The 17,143-nt window shown below is 45.6% G+C and overlaps 1 protein-coding gene across 1 annotated transcript in view; it reads right to left on the bottom strand.

Moving 5' to 3' along the window:
• LOC138473483 (deleted in malignant brain tumors 1 protein-like) overlaps nt 1-17,143 on the bottom strand; it is a 293,221-nt gene that overhangs the window by 185,524 nt on the left and 90,554 nt on the right. Inside the window, exon 3 of the mRNA XM_069612127.1 lies at nt 14,461-14,468. Within this exon, the coding sequence (XP_069468228.1) occupies nt 14,461-14,468 (8 nt within the window). The remainder of the gene's footprint in view (nt 1-14,460; nt 14,469-17,143) is intronic.

Raw genomic sequence — 17,143 nt, 5'->3', positions numbered from 1 at the left:
GCCTGCTGTCTGGTATGGTAAGTAGGGAGAAACAACAGATTCTGGACAAAAGGTTGACATTCATGTAGCATTGCGTTCCATTCTTGCAGGGTTGCCGGATGTTGGGAGACCCAGACGCGAATCTCAGAAACCAAACCAGGCAATGGTGTACATAGACAAACAAAATGTGTCTTCCATAGGACAGTGTCAGGGAATACAGGAAGAGCAACCCCACCGGAAGACAAGACAACGTATCTGCCTTGCCACTTCAAGGAGTCTATGTCTTGGATAGTACGATAATCTGAGTACACCGTCACTGGACATTTGGCAGCGAGCAAATGATGTCTCCAAACACGGAAGGCATCTTTGATCACCACTGGCCATTTGGCAGTGAGCAAATGATGTCTCCAAACACAGAAGGCATCTTTGATCACCAACAACTCTTTCTCTGTGACTGTGTAATGCAATTCGGAGGGAGAGATCTTGCCTGAGCGATAGGCCATAAGGTGCAAGAGACCAGAGTTTGGACATGTTTTCCTCTACCACAAAAGGTACATCTACATTAGGATGTTGCAACACTGGAGCGGTAGTGAAGGCTATTTTTAACGTATCGAAGGCGTCTTGTTGAGATGTAGACCAAACATATGGTACTTTTGGACTGGTAAGCTTAGTTAGAGGAGAGACGACAGCAGAAAAACCAGAGATAACGCGCTGGTATAAGTTGGAGAACCCCAGGAAGGACTGTAGTGCATTGAATGATGGGGTCAGATAGCTCGAGCTGTTGACTCAGGCTTTCATCCTTCCAAGGTCAATAAATTGAGTACCACACAGTGCGATAATAACTGTTATTGCAGTGCTCAGATACCTGCAGGTTTGTAGCGCTATTTAAAAACTAGTTATATATTATTATTATAAACTAGTGGGAACAGGCCAATCCAGTACAAACTGGATCTTGGTGGTATTCATTTACAGCCCCTTTGCCATAAAAAGAAAGCCTAAAAAGTCTATCTGGTTTACATGAAATGCACACTTTTCAGCTTTGGCGAACAGGGAGTGTCGTCGAAGACGCAAAAGCACTTCTTTGACATGCATAACATGGGACGAGTATGTGGGTGAAAAAATCAGTATGTCATTGAGATAGACAATGACGTATGAGTCAATGACATCATGGAATATGTCGTTCATGAAACTCTGGAACATAGCGGGGGCGTTGCATAAGTCGAAAGTCATCACTATATACTCGTACAGACTGTAATGGTTACAGAAGGCGGTCTTCCATTCGTCATCCTCTTTTATCTGAAACAGATTGTAGGCCCCATGCAAATCAAGTTTGGTAAAGATGGTTGCTCGTTTAAGTTGTACAAGCAACACAGAGATCAAAGGAATGGGTTACCTGTTCTTGATGGTTATCTGATTTAGTCGCCTGTAGTCCACACAAGGGCAGAGATCTCCTTCCCTTTTAGGAACAAAGAAAATTGGACTAGCAGCCGGAGAGCATGAACGTCTAATATGTCCGATGGGAAGAGCAGTATCAATATAGTTCTTCAAGGCCTGATCTTCAGAAGTAGACAGGGAGTATATACGCCTGCAAGGGACTTCAGCACCTGAAACCAGATCTATCGGGCAATCGTATGGGCGATGTGGTGTAAAGCCTCAGCTCTGCCTTTATCAAAAACACCAGCGAAGGACTCAAATTCTTTTGGGATATGAGAAGTAAGATAACCTACTAAGTGAACAGCTACAACTAGAACCTGACAAGGGGAATGCAAAGATGGATGTGACGAAAAACAATGATCCTAGCAATAGGAAGAGACAAAGTCAATGGAACCCCGTGCCCAATCAACCGACGGATTGTGCACCTTAACCCAAGGGATTCCCAATATGATGCTGAACTGGGGTGTTGTTATAAGATGAAAGGACAAGGTTTCAACATGGGTATCTTGAATTGTGAGAACGAGAGGTATGTTCTGTTGTCGAATGGGGCCAGAAATCTAGAGGGAGCAGTCTACAGTCTGCACAGGTTCAGGTATTGCTTTCTCCTGCAGAGTTAGTTGCAGAGATGAAGCCAAAACGATATCAATGTAGTTGCCGGTAGCCCCTGAATCTAACACCAGACAGACGGTACGCCTCGTGAGATCTGGCAGAGTGATAGTAGCATTGACCACTATAGGAGGTGTTGAAACGGACAACTGCGAGAACAAAGGGGGCGTTTGTTCTGGGCTCATCCATGCCCCTTTCCCTAGGGATAAACCGATGGTTTCTTTGGTCGTTTAGGACATACCTTGTTGAAAAGTCCCGCTTGTCCACAGTAGAAACAGGCGTTGGTAGCACGGCGTCGTTCTCGTTCAGTAGGAGTCAAAGGACCACAAACACACCCCTATCTGCAGGGGTTCCACAGAGGAGTCTGAGGATCCTGGGGAAGCTGCAGGTCGGGAGAATGTGAAGCTGGGTGTCTTTTGGTATTCAGATTTCCACTCTGCCCTTTGGGCACCTACCTGTAGGGCCAGATTGACTAGCTCAAGATACTGGACGCGTAAGTTGGATACCATCGCTAGAGCATCCTTCATAATGTCATTAAAGCCTCAATAATACACCACAGATTTCTTATTCACAGGCCAGGAAGTTCCTTCTGCTAATTGGTTGAACTCTGTAATATAGTCCAGCAAACTAGCCTTGCCCTGTGTGAGTTTGAGTAATTTGATGTCCCGTGCTTGGACTTTGAAACGGGTGTCAAAGTCTCTAGTCATTTCAGCCACCAAGAGGTAAAAATCATAGAGTACAGGACTGTTGCCTTCCAGCAATGGGTAGCTGTCATACCCCCTAGAAGCGATAAGGTGAAAGCAGCTTTGCAAGTACAATCAGGAAATGCTTGAAGTCTACAAAGAACATGCAGTTTACACTGATTCAGAAAGGTGCAAAACGTCTGAGGATCGCTGTGGAATTTCGTCAGTGGTGCTAGGGTAAACAGGGTGGGAACATAGAGTAAGGCCCCTGCATGAGGAATGCCAAACGGTAGTTGCTGAAGTCCAGGATCCCCAAATTCCTTGTCTGGGGGAAGAGGATGATGCTCACTCTGTATGTCAGCCAAACGTTGGTGTATAGCTGCGTTAGCGGCTGTCATGTCTGCCCGCCGCATTGTGATAGCCTGTCCTAGGGCAGTTACTGGGTCCCCAGCTGCTTCCATAGCCCAAGCGGGAGAACAGGCTTCTCAATCTGTCAGGAATCAACGGGAGAGTTCCCAGGTGGGTTATACCTCTGTCCCCAAGCACCAGTTAGAGACAGAGAATACAGACTCCCTACCCAGTTATTGAGGCCACAGGTGAGGACTGGAACTGCATTAGCTGATCCCCAAGCAACCAGAAAAAAACAAAAGGACACGTTCAATCCCCACTCTAGCAAAGGGTAATAATAGACAGTGAGCTAGAGGAATGAACCTACCTAGCGGGAGTACCAGCTGTAGTCAATCCTCACTCTAGGAAAGGGTAATAATAGACAGTGAGCTAGAGGAATGAACCTACCTAGCGGGAGTACCAGCTGTAGTCAATCCTCACTCTAGGAAAGGGTAATAATAGACAGTGAGCTAGAGGAATGAACCTACCTAGCGGGAGTACCAGCTTTAGTCAAGACGATGAAGTGACCCCCTACGAAAGGAGGGGGAGCATTGGAGGCCACAGTTCCTTGGTGGAGTCAATCCCAGTGGTAGATGGCAACAGCAGAGGTTCAGAGTCAATGTCCCCAGGTAAGAACAGTTCCAAGAGCAATAACCGGCAAAAAATCCAATACAACAAGTCAAAAATATAAACAGAGTTCAATATTTTCCAAATAGTTCCAGGAAAAAGTTCCAAAACATGCCAAAACGGAAGGGTAATCCAAGCCAAAATCCAGTAAAGCAGAAGCTGGGGGTCAAGAACCAGAAAAGGAACACATCACAGCATTAATTCTCCAAAATCCAAGGGTAATCCAAGGGTAATCCAAAGGGTAATCCAAGGGTAATCCAAGGGTAATCCAAGGGTAATCCAAAGGAATCCAGCAGAGCACAGCCAGAGGTCAAAAACACAGAAAAACAGTAACAAGGTGACAGCCGGAACAAGCCACTCACAGAAACGTTGAGAAGCACACTACTGCGGTCAGGCAAGTCTTTTGTAGTTTGCTTCCTGGTTGAGGTCATGTGACTGGAGCAGCACGACTTTGGATTTGTATGGCGGGAAACCCACCAGCAGACCTTCCTCTGCACACAGGATCTTCTTTTGCGAGACATAGTGGTCAGATGTCGTGTCAGGGATGTACCTTGCATAATTCTTTGATCAGGTTGAACTTTCACAGCTAGCTCCGGCTGTCAAACAGCACTATGCCAATGTACCCCCTCTTCTGGGCAGTAGACAACCATCTGGCTTCAAGTGGTCACAAACACTCTTCTCGACCCCGGGTGACACAGTTGGATTTCGTCGGATCAAGATGTCGAGACACTCCTCTTTTGGACTCAAGGAAACCTCTTCTCCAGACGGCAGGCACATAGGACTGGCTTCCAAGGTACTTCTGATCAAGAGTAGCCGGTGCACCATAGTCCCTCGTAGCTCACGAAGAGGTCTCCTATCCAGGTCCTCTTGATTCCGTCCTTGGGTCAGCTCAGCAGTTTTCGGATTCCTTGAAGAACTGCATCTCCAGACTCCTTCCTCCGACTGGACCCAGAATTCAAGCTTCAGGTTTCAGCTTCAGCTTCTGAACTTGTGAATTTGTGAGTGAGAGGATCCCTAGTTGTACACATTTGTTCCAAATTCAGTCAGGCCAGGCTGAGCCAGGCTCAGTCAGTCAATCATTCACAAGTGCATTCATGCAGGCAGCCAATCAGGCTCACAGGAATTTAGGCCATTCACCCAAACTAGACACCCATAATACAGAGAGTGTAAAATTCCAGGTTTATGGAAACGGTTAGACATCTTCTTACTGAGTCCTCCAAGTTGGGACACATCTACATGACCCCGTTAGGCCATTTGACACACGACTATGAGTCGATAAAAACCTTGGAATTTTGGATCTACTGTTTAAATACAGAATGTGGGTCAACACACATAGCCCTATATAGAGTATTGTGCCAGGTGAAAAAATATATTAACAACGTATTATGATGCTGCTAATGCTCATTTAACCAATACAAATAATGTTGGTTTTGACATGAAAACATGAACAGCTATAACCCAAAGAATGTTTTAACTGTCTATAAGATTTTAAGAATTTTAAAATCAATTAAATAATGAAATAACGTGAACATTGTGAAATATACCCGATTTTAGAATGTGTGATGAATTCACATTTGTATGTACTAAGCTTTTCTTATTTTTATGTATGTTTTGTTACATGATGTTATTAATATATCAATATGAATGGGCATTTTATTAGCTTTGTAAAAGTTCATTTATGAACTGGTTACACATAAATAAATAATGCAGAATGCGGATTGGAGTAAGCATGCAGCCTTTCAGAACATTACAATGCATTCACTCCAGTTTCAGTCAGGGCTGGCCCGGGCATTGTGTCACACACACCAAAACCAGACAACCACAACACAGAATGTGAGTTGACTTGACACTCCATTCATACAGGTCCCACCCCAAGGGTTTACCCACAACACACAGCCCCTGGGAAGGCTCCAGTCAGTCTGACAGGAGGCAGACCCAGAGTCATATATGGTCTTTCCACAGCCAGTCAGGGGGAAAGGGACAGAGACAGAGCTGCCCAGTACTTTGGGAAACAAGGTGTAAAGGCATTAGAAACCAAGAGGCTCCAGTGGCCATCTTGCCTTTGTCCAGGAATCCATTGATTCCTATGGCAGGGCCTGGGTGTCCCACAAATGAAGGACACTGAAAGCCACTGTCAGGTCAGCATGTAGCTACCACCAGCCCATACCTTGCTCTGCGGGCAACACACAGGTGCCCCAACACACGCATAATGGTTGCAAGGGTGTACCCTCACCCATGAGTGACATAAGGGTATCCCCTGGGTGTTGCTAACAAAAAGGAAAAATGAAGAGCTGTACTGCCAGTGGTCCAGATTGGACCTTAGTGACAGAAAACATCCAGAAAACTCATACAGAGAAGTGGTAGGACATGGACTAGGAGGCCCTGTCCCTCCGAAAGGCCTTTCCAGCACCACAGCCATCTCTCAATCAAAAGCAGGATCTGCACCAAGGTAAGATGGGTTTATCCCAACGTTTTATAAGAGGCACAGAGAGCTACTAGCACCATTTTTCACCAACCTCTTTAATAGTATTCTTGAAGGCGAGCAGGCCCCAGATAAATTCACGCAAGTGTGCATAGTGGGCATCCCAAAGGAAGGAAGGGACAGCCTAGACTGCGGATCTTATTGACTTATCAGCTGATTAATGTGAATGCTAAGGTATGTTCGACTGTCCTAGCGAAACAGCTGAGTCTGGTCCTCCCCAAACTGGTACACAATGATCAAGTAGGCTCTGTGAAGCGCCAACAGCGAGCGGACAACATCCAGAAGACTCTGGACCTCATGGCGAGGTTGGTGAAGGTGTCAGGGACCCACTCCTGGTATCACTAGATGTTGAAAAGGAATTTGATCACTTAGAATGGCCATTCCTAGAAGCTGTCCTACAAAAAGATGGGTTCAGTCTCTAGATGGCTGGCGGGTACCATGGCACTATATGGCCCCCTAAGGGCAAAGGTAGTTGTTAACAGCGTATCATCTATAGAGTTTCACTTAAGTAAAGCGGTCGCCTATCGAGAAAAACACCAGAACGAGCCCAGCTCCTCTTACATATACAGACCGAAGGTGATAAATACCTAGGAACAGTTAGCACAAGAGAGATCTATGCTTACTACCCGGCACTCTGGGGTTAGATCAAGAAAGACCTAGATAAATGGTCAAGAATCGCACTAGTGTGGGCAGGTCTCTCACCTCGGTGAAAATGAATATATTGCCTAGGCGGTTGTATCTGTTCCAAGTCCTCTCGATAGTGATACCAACAAGTTTCTTTGGTGAGGTAAAGAAGGCTCCCCTGGAATCCCTATGGTCAGGGCAAAGACCGCGCATAGCGTACAACACTCTGATCCTGCCCAAAGTTAAAGGTGGGGTGGGATTTCCTGAACTGAGGGGGGATTATAGGGTGGCACAGCTCAGAGTTGTGGTCGACCACTTGAGAGAAAACAGTGAGAAGCAGGTGTTAGGGCTCAAACCGTTTGTTCTCGCCATTTACACTGGGCAAATGGTTGTGGGTCCCTTATAAGCGCTTCCCAGCCAAAATATGTACCCACCCATTCTTATTCTCATTGTGGCAGCTCTGGAGGAAATCAAAAGAAATCGAGGGGGTGATTACACAGCCCTCTACTATAAGCTGTCTGTAGGCTCTCCTATCAAGGATAAAATGGTTGAACCCTTGAGATTTCAACCTTTCTAGGAAGCAGGTTAACTTAGAGCTGGGCAAATGTGGAAGGACAGACATGTTCTTTGTTTTATATTGTTTTTGGTGCGAGCACCTTTAAAACAAATTTAAAAATCATGATAAAACAATCAAATACAATCTAATACATTCAAAACATTAGAACATTTACATTACAATTCATTCAGCAAAAGCACTAGAAAACAAACAGAAAAAGATTTACAGACAAATTTAAAAGAAAGAGCAGAATAATTAAGACTTTTTGATATTCATTATGTCGCCTCTAAGCCTTGAATATCTATGAGGATGTTTCACTCTTTCTGTGCTCGCAATATCTGATGCAAAGAATAACATTTAATTAACCTAAAGTTGAATAGAGCTACACACCCTATCCATGGCTTTCTTTTTCAGAGATTGAACATAGTGAGAAGTCCCCAAAATGTTCCACTTTAAAAACACAATTCCTTGTTCCTTTCCCCATAATTGATTACGATGTAGTTAACCAGCAGCCCAACTTTGAGACAGTGCAATTTCTACACACATGAATAGGTTGATATTGAAAAGGGTGACAATTAAGATGCTTTTATGAGATATAGAAGGTGTAAACAAGTGCACAACAGATTGCCTATTTAGTTAAACATGTCATGGTTAGATACACCAAGATTGGATACGTTGATCTTTAAGAGCGGTCCCAATGCTATAGCAAAGACACCCCCCATACATTGCATCCATACACTTTCCATTGCTAACAGAGTGCTATCATGAATACAGTGTGTTAGCTGGAGTGTTCTTGCACTCTCAAAGTATGAACAATACACTGTCAAGTGTTTCAGAGTTTCAGGCTCTGACAAAATCGACAAATGACATCATCAGCAATCTTCCAATTCCTCATCCTTTGTTTAGTTCAAAATAGATTCAATCTGAATCGCATGTACATTTTGCTCAACTGAGGACAAGGGAACAGAATAATATAGGGAAGGAGAGGCTTCTGGTGATGCCTAAACGTGCATATTCTGAGTAGGATTTGAGCATACCAATCAAATCACGAGTTCTCGCCCAATCCCAATGATAACGTTTTTCCCACTATTTGTACCCACTACTTTACCAGCAAATAAAGAGTATTCTGATGGACCAACCTTGTGTGGATAACCTAAAACGCCCATTAACGCGATTTGAACAGATTCTAAACACACATGTGGGCTCGAAAGGGCTTGACTTCAAGCTGTTTAACGCGTTCCTATCCAGGGGACACCTTGTAATCCCACGAACACAAAAGCAATGGGACATGGACTTAGATATTCATGATGAAGAAGAGGCATGTCGAGCCATATACAAAGCTCTGTGTTCCTCCTCCATAGCAGTCCAATATAAAATGCATAACTGTAGACTCCTGCTAAGATGGGCACCTGACCCCACACAGACTCTCCAAAATGTACCCTGGAGTGAGTCCCCTAAATTGGAGGGGCTGTGGAAACGCAAGCACATATTGGCACATCTGGTGGGACTGTGCACTTGTGCAAAGCTTTTGGAAAGAGGTCCTAGCATGGGTGAAAGGGATAGAGAGGATCAACAGAACACAATTCCCCATCCTTTTCCTATAAGGTCTGGAAGACTCAGCAGAGAGATACGTAAGGCTTCCCCACATGATGAGAAGCATGCTCCTGGCTGCGAGAGTTTGCCTTACCATTTATGGAAAAGAAACCACCACCCAACGGCAGGGAATGAGCAACGAAGGCCTACAAAATATGCGAGGTGGAGAGTTTGACAGCCATGCTAGCGGAATCCCACACCCAGTTCGACGCAGAATGGAACTACTATAGATCCCTGTAATTAAAGGGGGAATGTGAAGTGAGAGGAAGGCAACCTCAACTTGATAGAATTAAGTTGAGACTGTCAGAAAATGTAATCGGCCTCCACTGTCCCCCCGACACACCTCGTTAATCTCTACGTTTAGCAACATATTCCACACATATTTGCCAATTAGTATTTCTGCGCTATTCACCATGCACACATTGTTTATGCTAAGAAGGGGGTTGGGTAGAGGGAGGGACAAAGGGGGAGGGAGGGTACATAAGGGAACTGTTCATTTTGACTTGTGTTCTGATAATTTCACATAATAGCCATGCAAAATTGTTGTTCTTCATTGGTTATTTTTTGTTTGTGTTTTGATTGAAGTTTTTTCTGGATTGTTATGTTATGTTAAGGGTACTTGTAAAGCGCACGTACGCCCGGAGTGTGAGCAGAGGGTGAGCAGTCGTCTGCAGTCTGCTGCAGACGATGGAGGCGATGGAGCAGACCGGCATAGCTGGGACTCAGCCTAATAAGCCCGCAAACGCTATTACAATGGATTCCTTCGGCTCGGAGGCCTGCCTCCGAATATTACGGAGCTCTGTGAAGTCAGCTGATAATAAGAACACCAAAATCAAACCAACGCCAGGCCCAACTGTTAGGGAGAATTCTCTGTTTAGGCTGAATTTCCTAACCTAGTGAGTCTTCAGCAGCTTTGCTGGATTTTTGGGGTTTACATTTTTTCTCCTGCCAAGAGTGAGACTCTTTTACCCTCACTCTTGGCCATGATTTGAGTGTGTTTCTTTGAATCTAGATGTGTTTAATGGGCTATGGGGTCTTTTACCCCATAGGGCTTCATGTGTTTTTGTGATGTGTGTTGCACAGCACCCTCAGTGCAGTGACACAGGGGTGTCATAGTGACCCCACAGTATAGACTCCATACCCTGGGACTGACTACTGTCTCCCAGGGCATGTAAAGTCACCATTGACTTTACTAGTCTTAAATTCTGAACAGAACCAGTACAAACCATCATATTGTGGACGTACTGGCTGGGGGGGTCTGTTAGTCGAGGGGGCACGTCTCCGTCCCCCCTGATCGAGTTTTGGCTGGTGGCAGTGGATACTACTTTTTATATTCAACCGCAAATATTTTCCTATGGGATTTCCCATTGTTTTAGCTACTATCTTTATTTAATTATTTACGGTAGCCTCGAACATACCGCCGGTTTATTTAATTAATATTAATTCTCCGGTTGGTATTTTTTGCCAAAACCTGATTCTAAAATGGCGTTTGTGACTCCAACCCAAGTCGAGCCCTTTGTTCCACTTTTTGGCGGGCTTCTCCACAGAAGCCCTCCAAAGTGGTGCCACTCTGTCTGGGGTACTTACGAGGGGTGGAGGGAAATGTAGGCACCCTGGACTGAATTGCCTAGGCAACTCAAGTCGCACTCCATCCTGATTGGCCCAAGTGGTGAGCCGGCCGGCTCACCACTTAGCATGTTTGAGTGACAGCTAGGCTGAGTGAATGGGGGTTTGCTGCATTAAAGCAGGGCTTTGGGGACTGGAACTTCAGAAGTCGCCACAGGACCTAAGAATCCAACGAGGGAGAAGCTGAGCCGACCTGCCACGACACCACCACCGGTGGAGCCCTGCTGGACTGCCTCACCACTTTTCCCAACGACAGAGGAGATCTCCCGCCGGAGAGTCTTCTTCCTTTGACTGGTGGGGATAACCAGTTTCATCGTCTTTTCGCTTTCCTGACGTACCTCGTGGCCGCCTTGCCCGTGCCAAGCACCCCGGCAACCGGGATACCACGTTTTACCACGACCGCGAAACAAAGGTACCACCTTTAACCGGAAAACTCTGCGGCTGGTTTCTGCTCTGGTAGTGCAACGATCTTCATCTTTCCTCCAAGTTGAGATCTTCTCTTCCCCTGGACGACGACGCAACTTGCACCCACTACCAGGAACAACTGCCACCGCTGGAGGATCCTTGCCACTTAAGGTACCATGTCCCGCCTGGCTTTCCTTGCTACCGACTGTACGGGGTAGACTTAGCCCCCGGCTTTCGAACCTGGGTTAGCCTGGGACACCCTGGCTAAACTTTCCTAAGCCTCTCTAAACTCTTTTTGAACCCTATAAAGACTGTGTGATCTTGGGCGCATTTGTGCTCTGCTCTCTCTACGAGTGGGCCCAGCCTTTGGACTTTGGCTCACCAGTGACTTTTGCTCTTCTGCCTTGCTAATAGTGTTCCTGAATCTTAGAGTGGTGTACCTTTCCATATTCTGTCTTTTTCCCTCCCTTTCTCACAAACTTATTGGAGAGCCATCTAGTTAAGCGCTCACCTCTGTATGAAAATAAGTGGTGTTTTACAGTGACTTATCTGATAAGGAAAAAGGGGTGTATATATTACAATAGTAATTGTGTTTAGAATATTTTACAATAAGAGTGCTGGAGTGTTTCAAACTGTGTGTTTTTAAATAAATAATTATATACTTTGATACCAAAGCTCTGGTCAGTGTTTGCTTGTATTGTTGTATCTGAGTGCCTATTGTGTATACTTTGCATACTGCCTAACTCTTCTTGAGGGAAGTCTGACTGCTCAGCCACAGCTACCAGGTAAATCTGGGTGGTGCAGACTGCTACCAAGTGGGTTTACTGCCAACACCTGTAGTCTTAAATCTTTTGCAGTGTTCCCTAAGGGAACTGCACAGGTTTCTGCCTAACACCGACGCCAGGCCCCAAAAAGCTGAAAGATCAAAGAGTACCGCCGAAGGAAATGAGAGCCGCACCAGCGGCCAGTACGAGAACTACAAATACGTCGAACATTATCTTTTTCCCGACCCAAACAACAGTTTCTACAGGTAGCAAAGAACAAAGCCTGAAAAGCCTGCAAACTACCCATAGGGCCGAGGCAGAACCCCTCAGTGCCTCGACAACCCTCTCTGATGCAGCAAGCATATCGACAAACACGTCCCTAAACGTGTCAGACATTTCGGACTCCGATGCGGAAGCGGCGAACCCAGAAATCCTTTCTGAAATCGCTGAGTCAAACGCGCACACACTACCTGCCATACCTGTTTCTCCAGTGATTCGGACCCAGGGCTTGGGGTCCTTGGATGTCTCTCGTCCCGCCGTAACACAGCCGGCTTGCTCCATTCCCCCTGGAAACCGCTCCCACGTCCGTCTGGCTCTGCCCCCCCGTCTTGGAAACGAGACGAGAGGTGCGCAGGATTCACCCGTCAAAGGACGGATGGCCCGGGTCCCTGTGCAGGCCGCGGGCGATGGGCGTGTGGCTGTGGGCAGTGGGGCCGCCGAGGCGAAGGCAAAGACGGACGCCTCCATAGAACGGGATTCCGCTATGGCACCAAAGTCCCCCCAGAACGACGCTGTTCGACCGTCTGAACCAGAAGGCCCCTCCGAGGTCCTCACGACGGACTCAATTTCCAGCGCAAATGCCATGACAACCACGGTGGAGGCCAAGTATCATGCCTCGCAAGAAATGTCAAGAAATGCAGACAGTCATTCGGCCCCTCTGGCCCCCCCATTAACAGTTTGGGTTGAAACTTTCGTACAAGGAACTGCTGCAACAACAGGGAAAAAGTCTTGCGCGACCCTAAAGAGTTTGCCTGGCTATCTAAGGAATCCATGTGCACTTCTTCATACGGACACGCTTTCGGACTTGCCCAGTCCCCATTTGGAAGCAGTAACTGCATCGGAATTAGAAGTCAAAGAGCCTCAAGAAGCTATTAAACCAACTCAAAAAAGAAAAAAAAAGACTACTATAAACGCAAAAACAAAATTAAACAGATCAAAGAAAACTGGAGAAGCTCCTCTTCCTGCACCACTTCTCTCTAGCGCCTTGAAAGACTTCATAAACAAACAATTTAAAAGAAAATTGGACCAAACTAAAGAACTGTCAGATGCAGAAATTTTGGAGGCCATACAAGACCTACCACCGGTGTGCAAGTCAAGGAAATTAACCTCTGGGCTGTCCAATCAAGCCCAGATTCAATCGACCATCAAGAACCAATTAATGGGATCGAGAGAAGTTTTGGAGGCCCCGAGAAATGAAGTGGTACCTGAAAGGGGTGCATCAAACCCTAACAACAAGGTCCCCTCGACCTTAGAAAGTAACAAAGATCCAGAACTACAGGAAGCGATTTGCATCACAGTCGGTGAAAATCGATCTGACATTGACAACTTGCGGAGGTCAGATTTTTTCCTGATTGAGCCATATCACAGAAAGAAGATCGCAAAGGCGTATTTACACATAAAAAAACAAGCCTTGAAAGAACTCTCTCAAGATGCTTACGAGGAATTAGCCTACTTGGGGTTCAATTTATGCGAGATCCAGACTGTCACACCCAAAGTGTCCCCAAGACTCGCCCACAGAACCTCCCCAATGAAGAACTACAGGTTCAAATCCAGAACTGAAGATCTATATAGATCAGGAAGAAGAGGGAAAAGTCCAACAGTTAAATCGTACAAGACTGAGAGACCCGACGGCAATTCATCAGAAGGAGTGCCAAGCTCAGCCCACTGGAAACACAAGTTAAGCGATTTCGAAAGATTTGAACACAGAGAAGAGAAGGGATAAAAGCACAAGTCTGATCGGTACACTAAACCAGCCACAACTCTACGTTTTCGAGATCATGAACGAAGAACTTCACCGTTGACACATCCGCAAGAAGAGCCACCAAACAAACCCCGACGGACCCAGAAAAATCAACAAAGAAAGACAAATGGAGCTGGTTTCGCAGTGATCTAACTCCAGGGTTGAAAAGATAGCAACCATCGAGAGATGCTAAGTCGACGATACTCACATCCCATTCGTCTGCGTCACCACCTGTGAGTGAAATCTTAAGTATAGCATCATGGAACACCAGGGGACATGTTCATCACACAGAACCTGAGAGCCACAACCTCAGTTGCTATGACATCATATGTCTGCAAGAAACGTGGCTCCACGAAAAACCGGCACTTGACGGCTACTGCATTGAAATATCTCCAGCCCATAAGGGACCACTAGGCCGCCCCTCATCGGGTTTACTCACAGCGATCCGGGCTGGTTCCGGGGTTTCAATTATAAAGGTCATAAAACAGACCTACGAAATCCTGGCAGTCCTCACCACATGGAATCCGGGATCTTTCTCCACTAAGTCGGGAACACAAGATGTAGTAGCAATAATAAATGTGTACTGGAATCCTCAAAAGACCTCAACTGAGAATATGTGCGAAGAAGTGACCAACACAATTGATGACATCGCAATCAACTACAATTCTTCTAACATTTTGATCTGCGGTGACCGCAACGCTAATTGCGCAACATGCAGCCCGACTCAAAGAAAACAATCTACGAATTCGACCTCCTCAAATAGGGGTTTGGCATGGACCGCAATTATGAAATCTCGTATTCTTCGGAATTCGGCCATGGTGACTGACTTAGATGCCCTGATTCCAACTTGGGAACGTGACACATCATCGGCAACTCTCGATTATATCTTTGTCTCCAATGCGCTATATCTCAACATAATCTCCTTCAGTGTCGTCAAAACAAGACACAGCGACCACAACCTACTAAATCTCTCATGCACATACAAGGGTACAATGTCACAGTTGTACGATTCAAAAATTGAGACAAATCCGCAACAAACTCGACTACGTATGATCGTATCAGACGTCTGTAAACTTACAGACAAGTTTACAAACCTAATGTCTGATCCTGTATTGCAAGATGGCGTGGCTAGATCGAGCTACATCCCACTACTTCTGGCCTTCAAAAAACCTAGAAACAGCCGCAATACACAGTCGATCCAGCACACCCACGAATACAATGTAACTCTGGTCACCAAACGCAGAGCCCTAAGAAAATTAAGAAGAGAAGCAGTGAGTTGGAACCTACCATCAAAATGGGAAGTTCTCAAGGTGGAAACCAGACATTACAAGCAATGGCTGAAAAATTCAAGAAGTGTCCTCTATCAAGCGGACGGCGAACAGATGTTGAAGGCACTTGCCAACAAAAAATCCAGAGACTTTTGGGCATTGATAAACAAACCAAATAAGCTGGCAAATTCACACATGATCAATCCGGTCCCGGAAGAAAAGTGGAGTATGCACTTTTCGAAACTGTTTCAACCACCAGAAGGAAACAAGGAGGTTTTTACACAAGCCACCGACTCCGCATGGGTGGATTTGACGGACATTAGTCACATCAAATTCACAATAATGAAATTAAACTCATCAAGAGCAGCTGGACCAGATGGCTTGGCAAACTGTGATCTAAAACAACATCCGGACGAGTGGTCTAAGCTTATTAGCGCAATCTTCAGAATGTGCAGAGACAAAAGAGCAGTCCCGGAATCATGGTCAAAAGCTCTGATCGTCCCAATTTCCAAAAAGGGCTCCAGAGAGGATCCCCTGAACTATCGGCCGATAGCCCTTCTTGATGTTATTGGGAAGATTTTCGCTTCTACCCTCTTGTCACATTTTTCGAAAATGGGCTCTCTCCTCCAAATGTTTCGATCCTCTGCAAACAGGCTTTCAGAAAAATGCAGGTACCAACGCAAATATAATGTGCCTGACCATACCCAAGGAAAGAGTTCTAACAGGAGGCCCTCGGATCTTTCTTGCGTTTGGCGACTTATCCCAAGCATTCGACCGAGTGGACAGAAACAAAAAGTGGGCGAAATTGAAGACTTGGGACTGTCCGGAATCGATCTTGGAACCCATAATCAGTCTTCACAGTGACACCAGCATAAAGGTTCGCCTAAACAATCAAGGCATAACATCAAATTCCATCCCGACGTGCCGCGGGGTGAAGCAAGGTTGACCTCTGGCCCCGGCGCTGTTCATAGCATGTTTGGGAGATTTCAAGGATAGCCAAAGTAAGATCAGATCATTTCCACCGAAAATAGGTTCGGCAAGAATTTCCAGATTGCTGTTCGCGGATGACCTAATTCTACTCGATCTTACTCAGGTGGGTCTCCAACGTCAATTGGACAATCTTTCAACGCACATACAGGAGAACAACTTAGAGATTAACAAATCTAAAACAAAAATAATGATCTTACAAAAACCAACCAGTAAAAAGAAAGAGCAGTTTCACTGGCATCTCAATGAGACACAAATTGAAGTGGTGGACTCTTTTAAATATCTGGGAGTTCATCTCGACAGCTCGAAGAAATCTGGCACCATGCAATCCATCCTATGGTCGAAAATGAAAAATCTAACAGCGCAATTGAGACTTGTTGACCAGAAATATGGGAAGTTCTCACTTCAACCGGCAATAAACTACTATAAAGCAAAAATTGTTCCGTCGTTGACCTACGGCATGGAGGCCATACCATCAATCCCTCTGCTACTCTGGCAGAAACTTGAAGGCCACATATGGAAAGCTGTCCTGGGTCTACCAAACTCTACTGCGATAGCTCCTATAAGGCGGGAACTTGGCCTTCTGTCTCTGAAAGCAGTGGTAGACCACAGTTCGCTCCAGCTATACAGAAAAATCATTCACCCGGAGAGTCTCGAAATCTATCAAATGATGGCAGAAGAACTTGAAAATGGCTCCAACCATACTATGAACCAGTGGGCTACGGATCAAAAACTACTGACAATAGCGAACTGAAGAAGAATCCAACTAGGATAAAAACGAAACTGGAATGTTGGGATTGGATCAATACGATCGAAAAAGCCGCAACAAACAAACTTCTAGCACACCTTCCCACGAATACCAATAAACTGAAAGAATCCATGGAGTATTGCAAAAAATACCCCGACAAACTATTGATGAGAACCCTCTTAAAAGCCCGCCTAAATGTCTTACCAACTCAGGAAATTCTAGATATTAGAACGGGTTCAGAGGAAAAAACCTGTAGGCTATGTGCAAACTCCGAAGAAATTGAATCAATAAAACATCTGTTGATGCGCTGCCCTGCCCTTCACCAAGCCAGGATCGCCTATTTTTCCCCTTTGA

Source organism: Ambystoma mexicanum, chromosome 8 (genome assembly GCF_040938575.1).
Source record: "Ambystoma mexicanum isolate Mex_15411 chromosome 8, UKY_AmexF1_1, whole genome shotgun sequence".
NCBI lineage: Eukaryota > Metazoa > Chordata > Amphibia > Caudata > Ambystomatidae > Ambystoma > Ambystoma mexicanum.
This window is presented reverse-complemented; position numbering and strand designations above follow the sequence as displayed.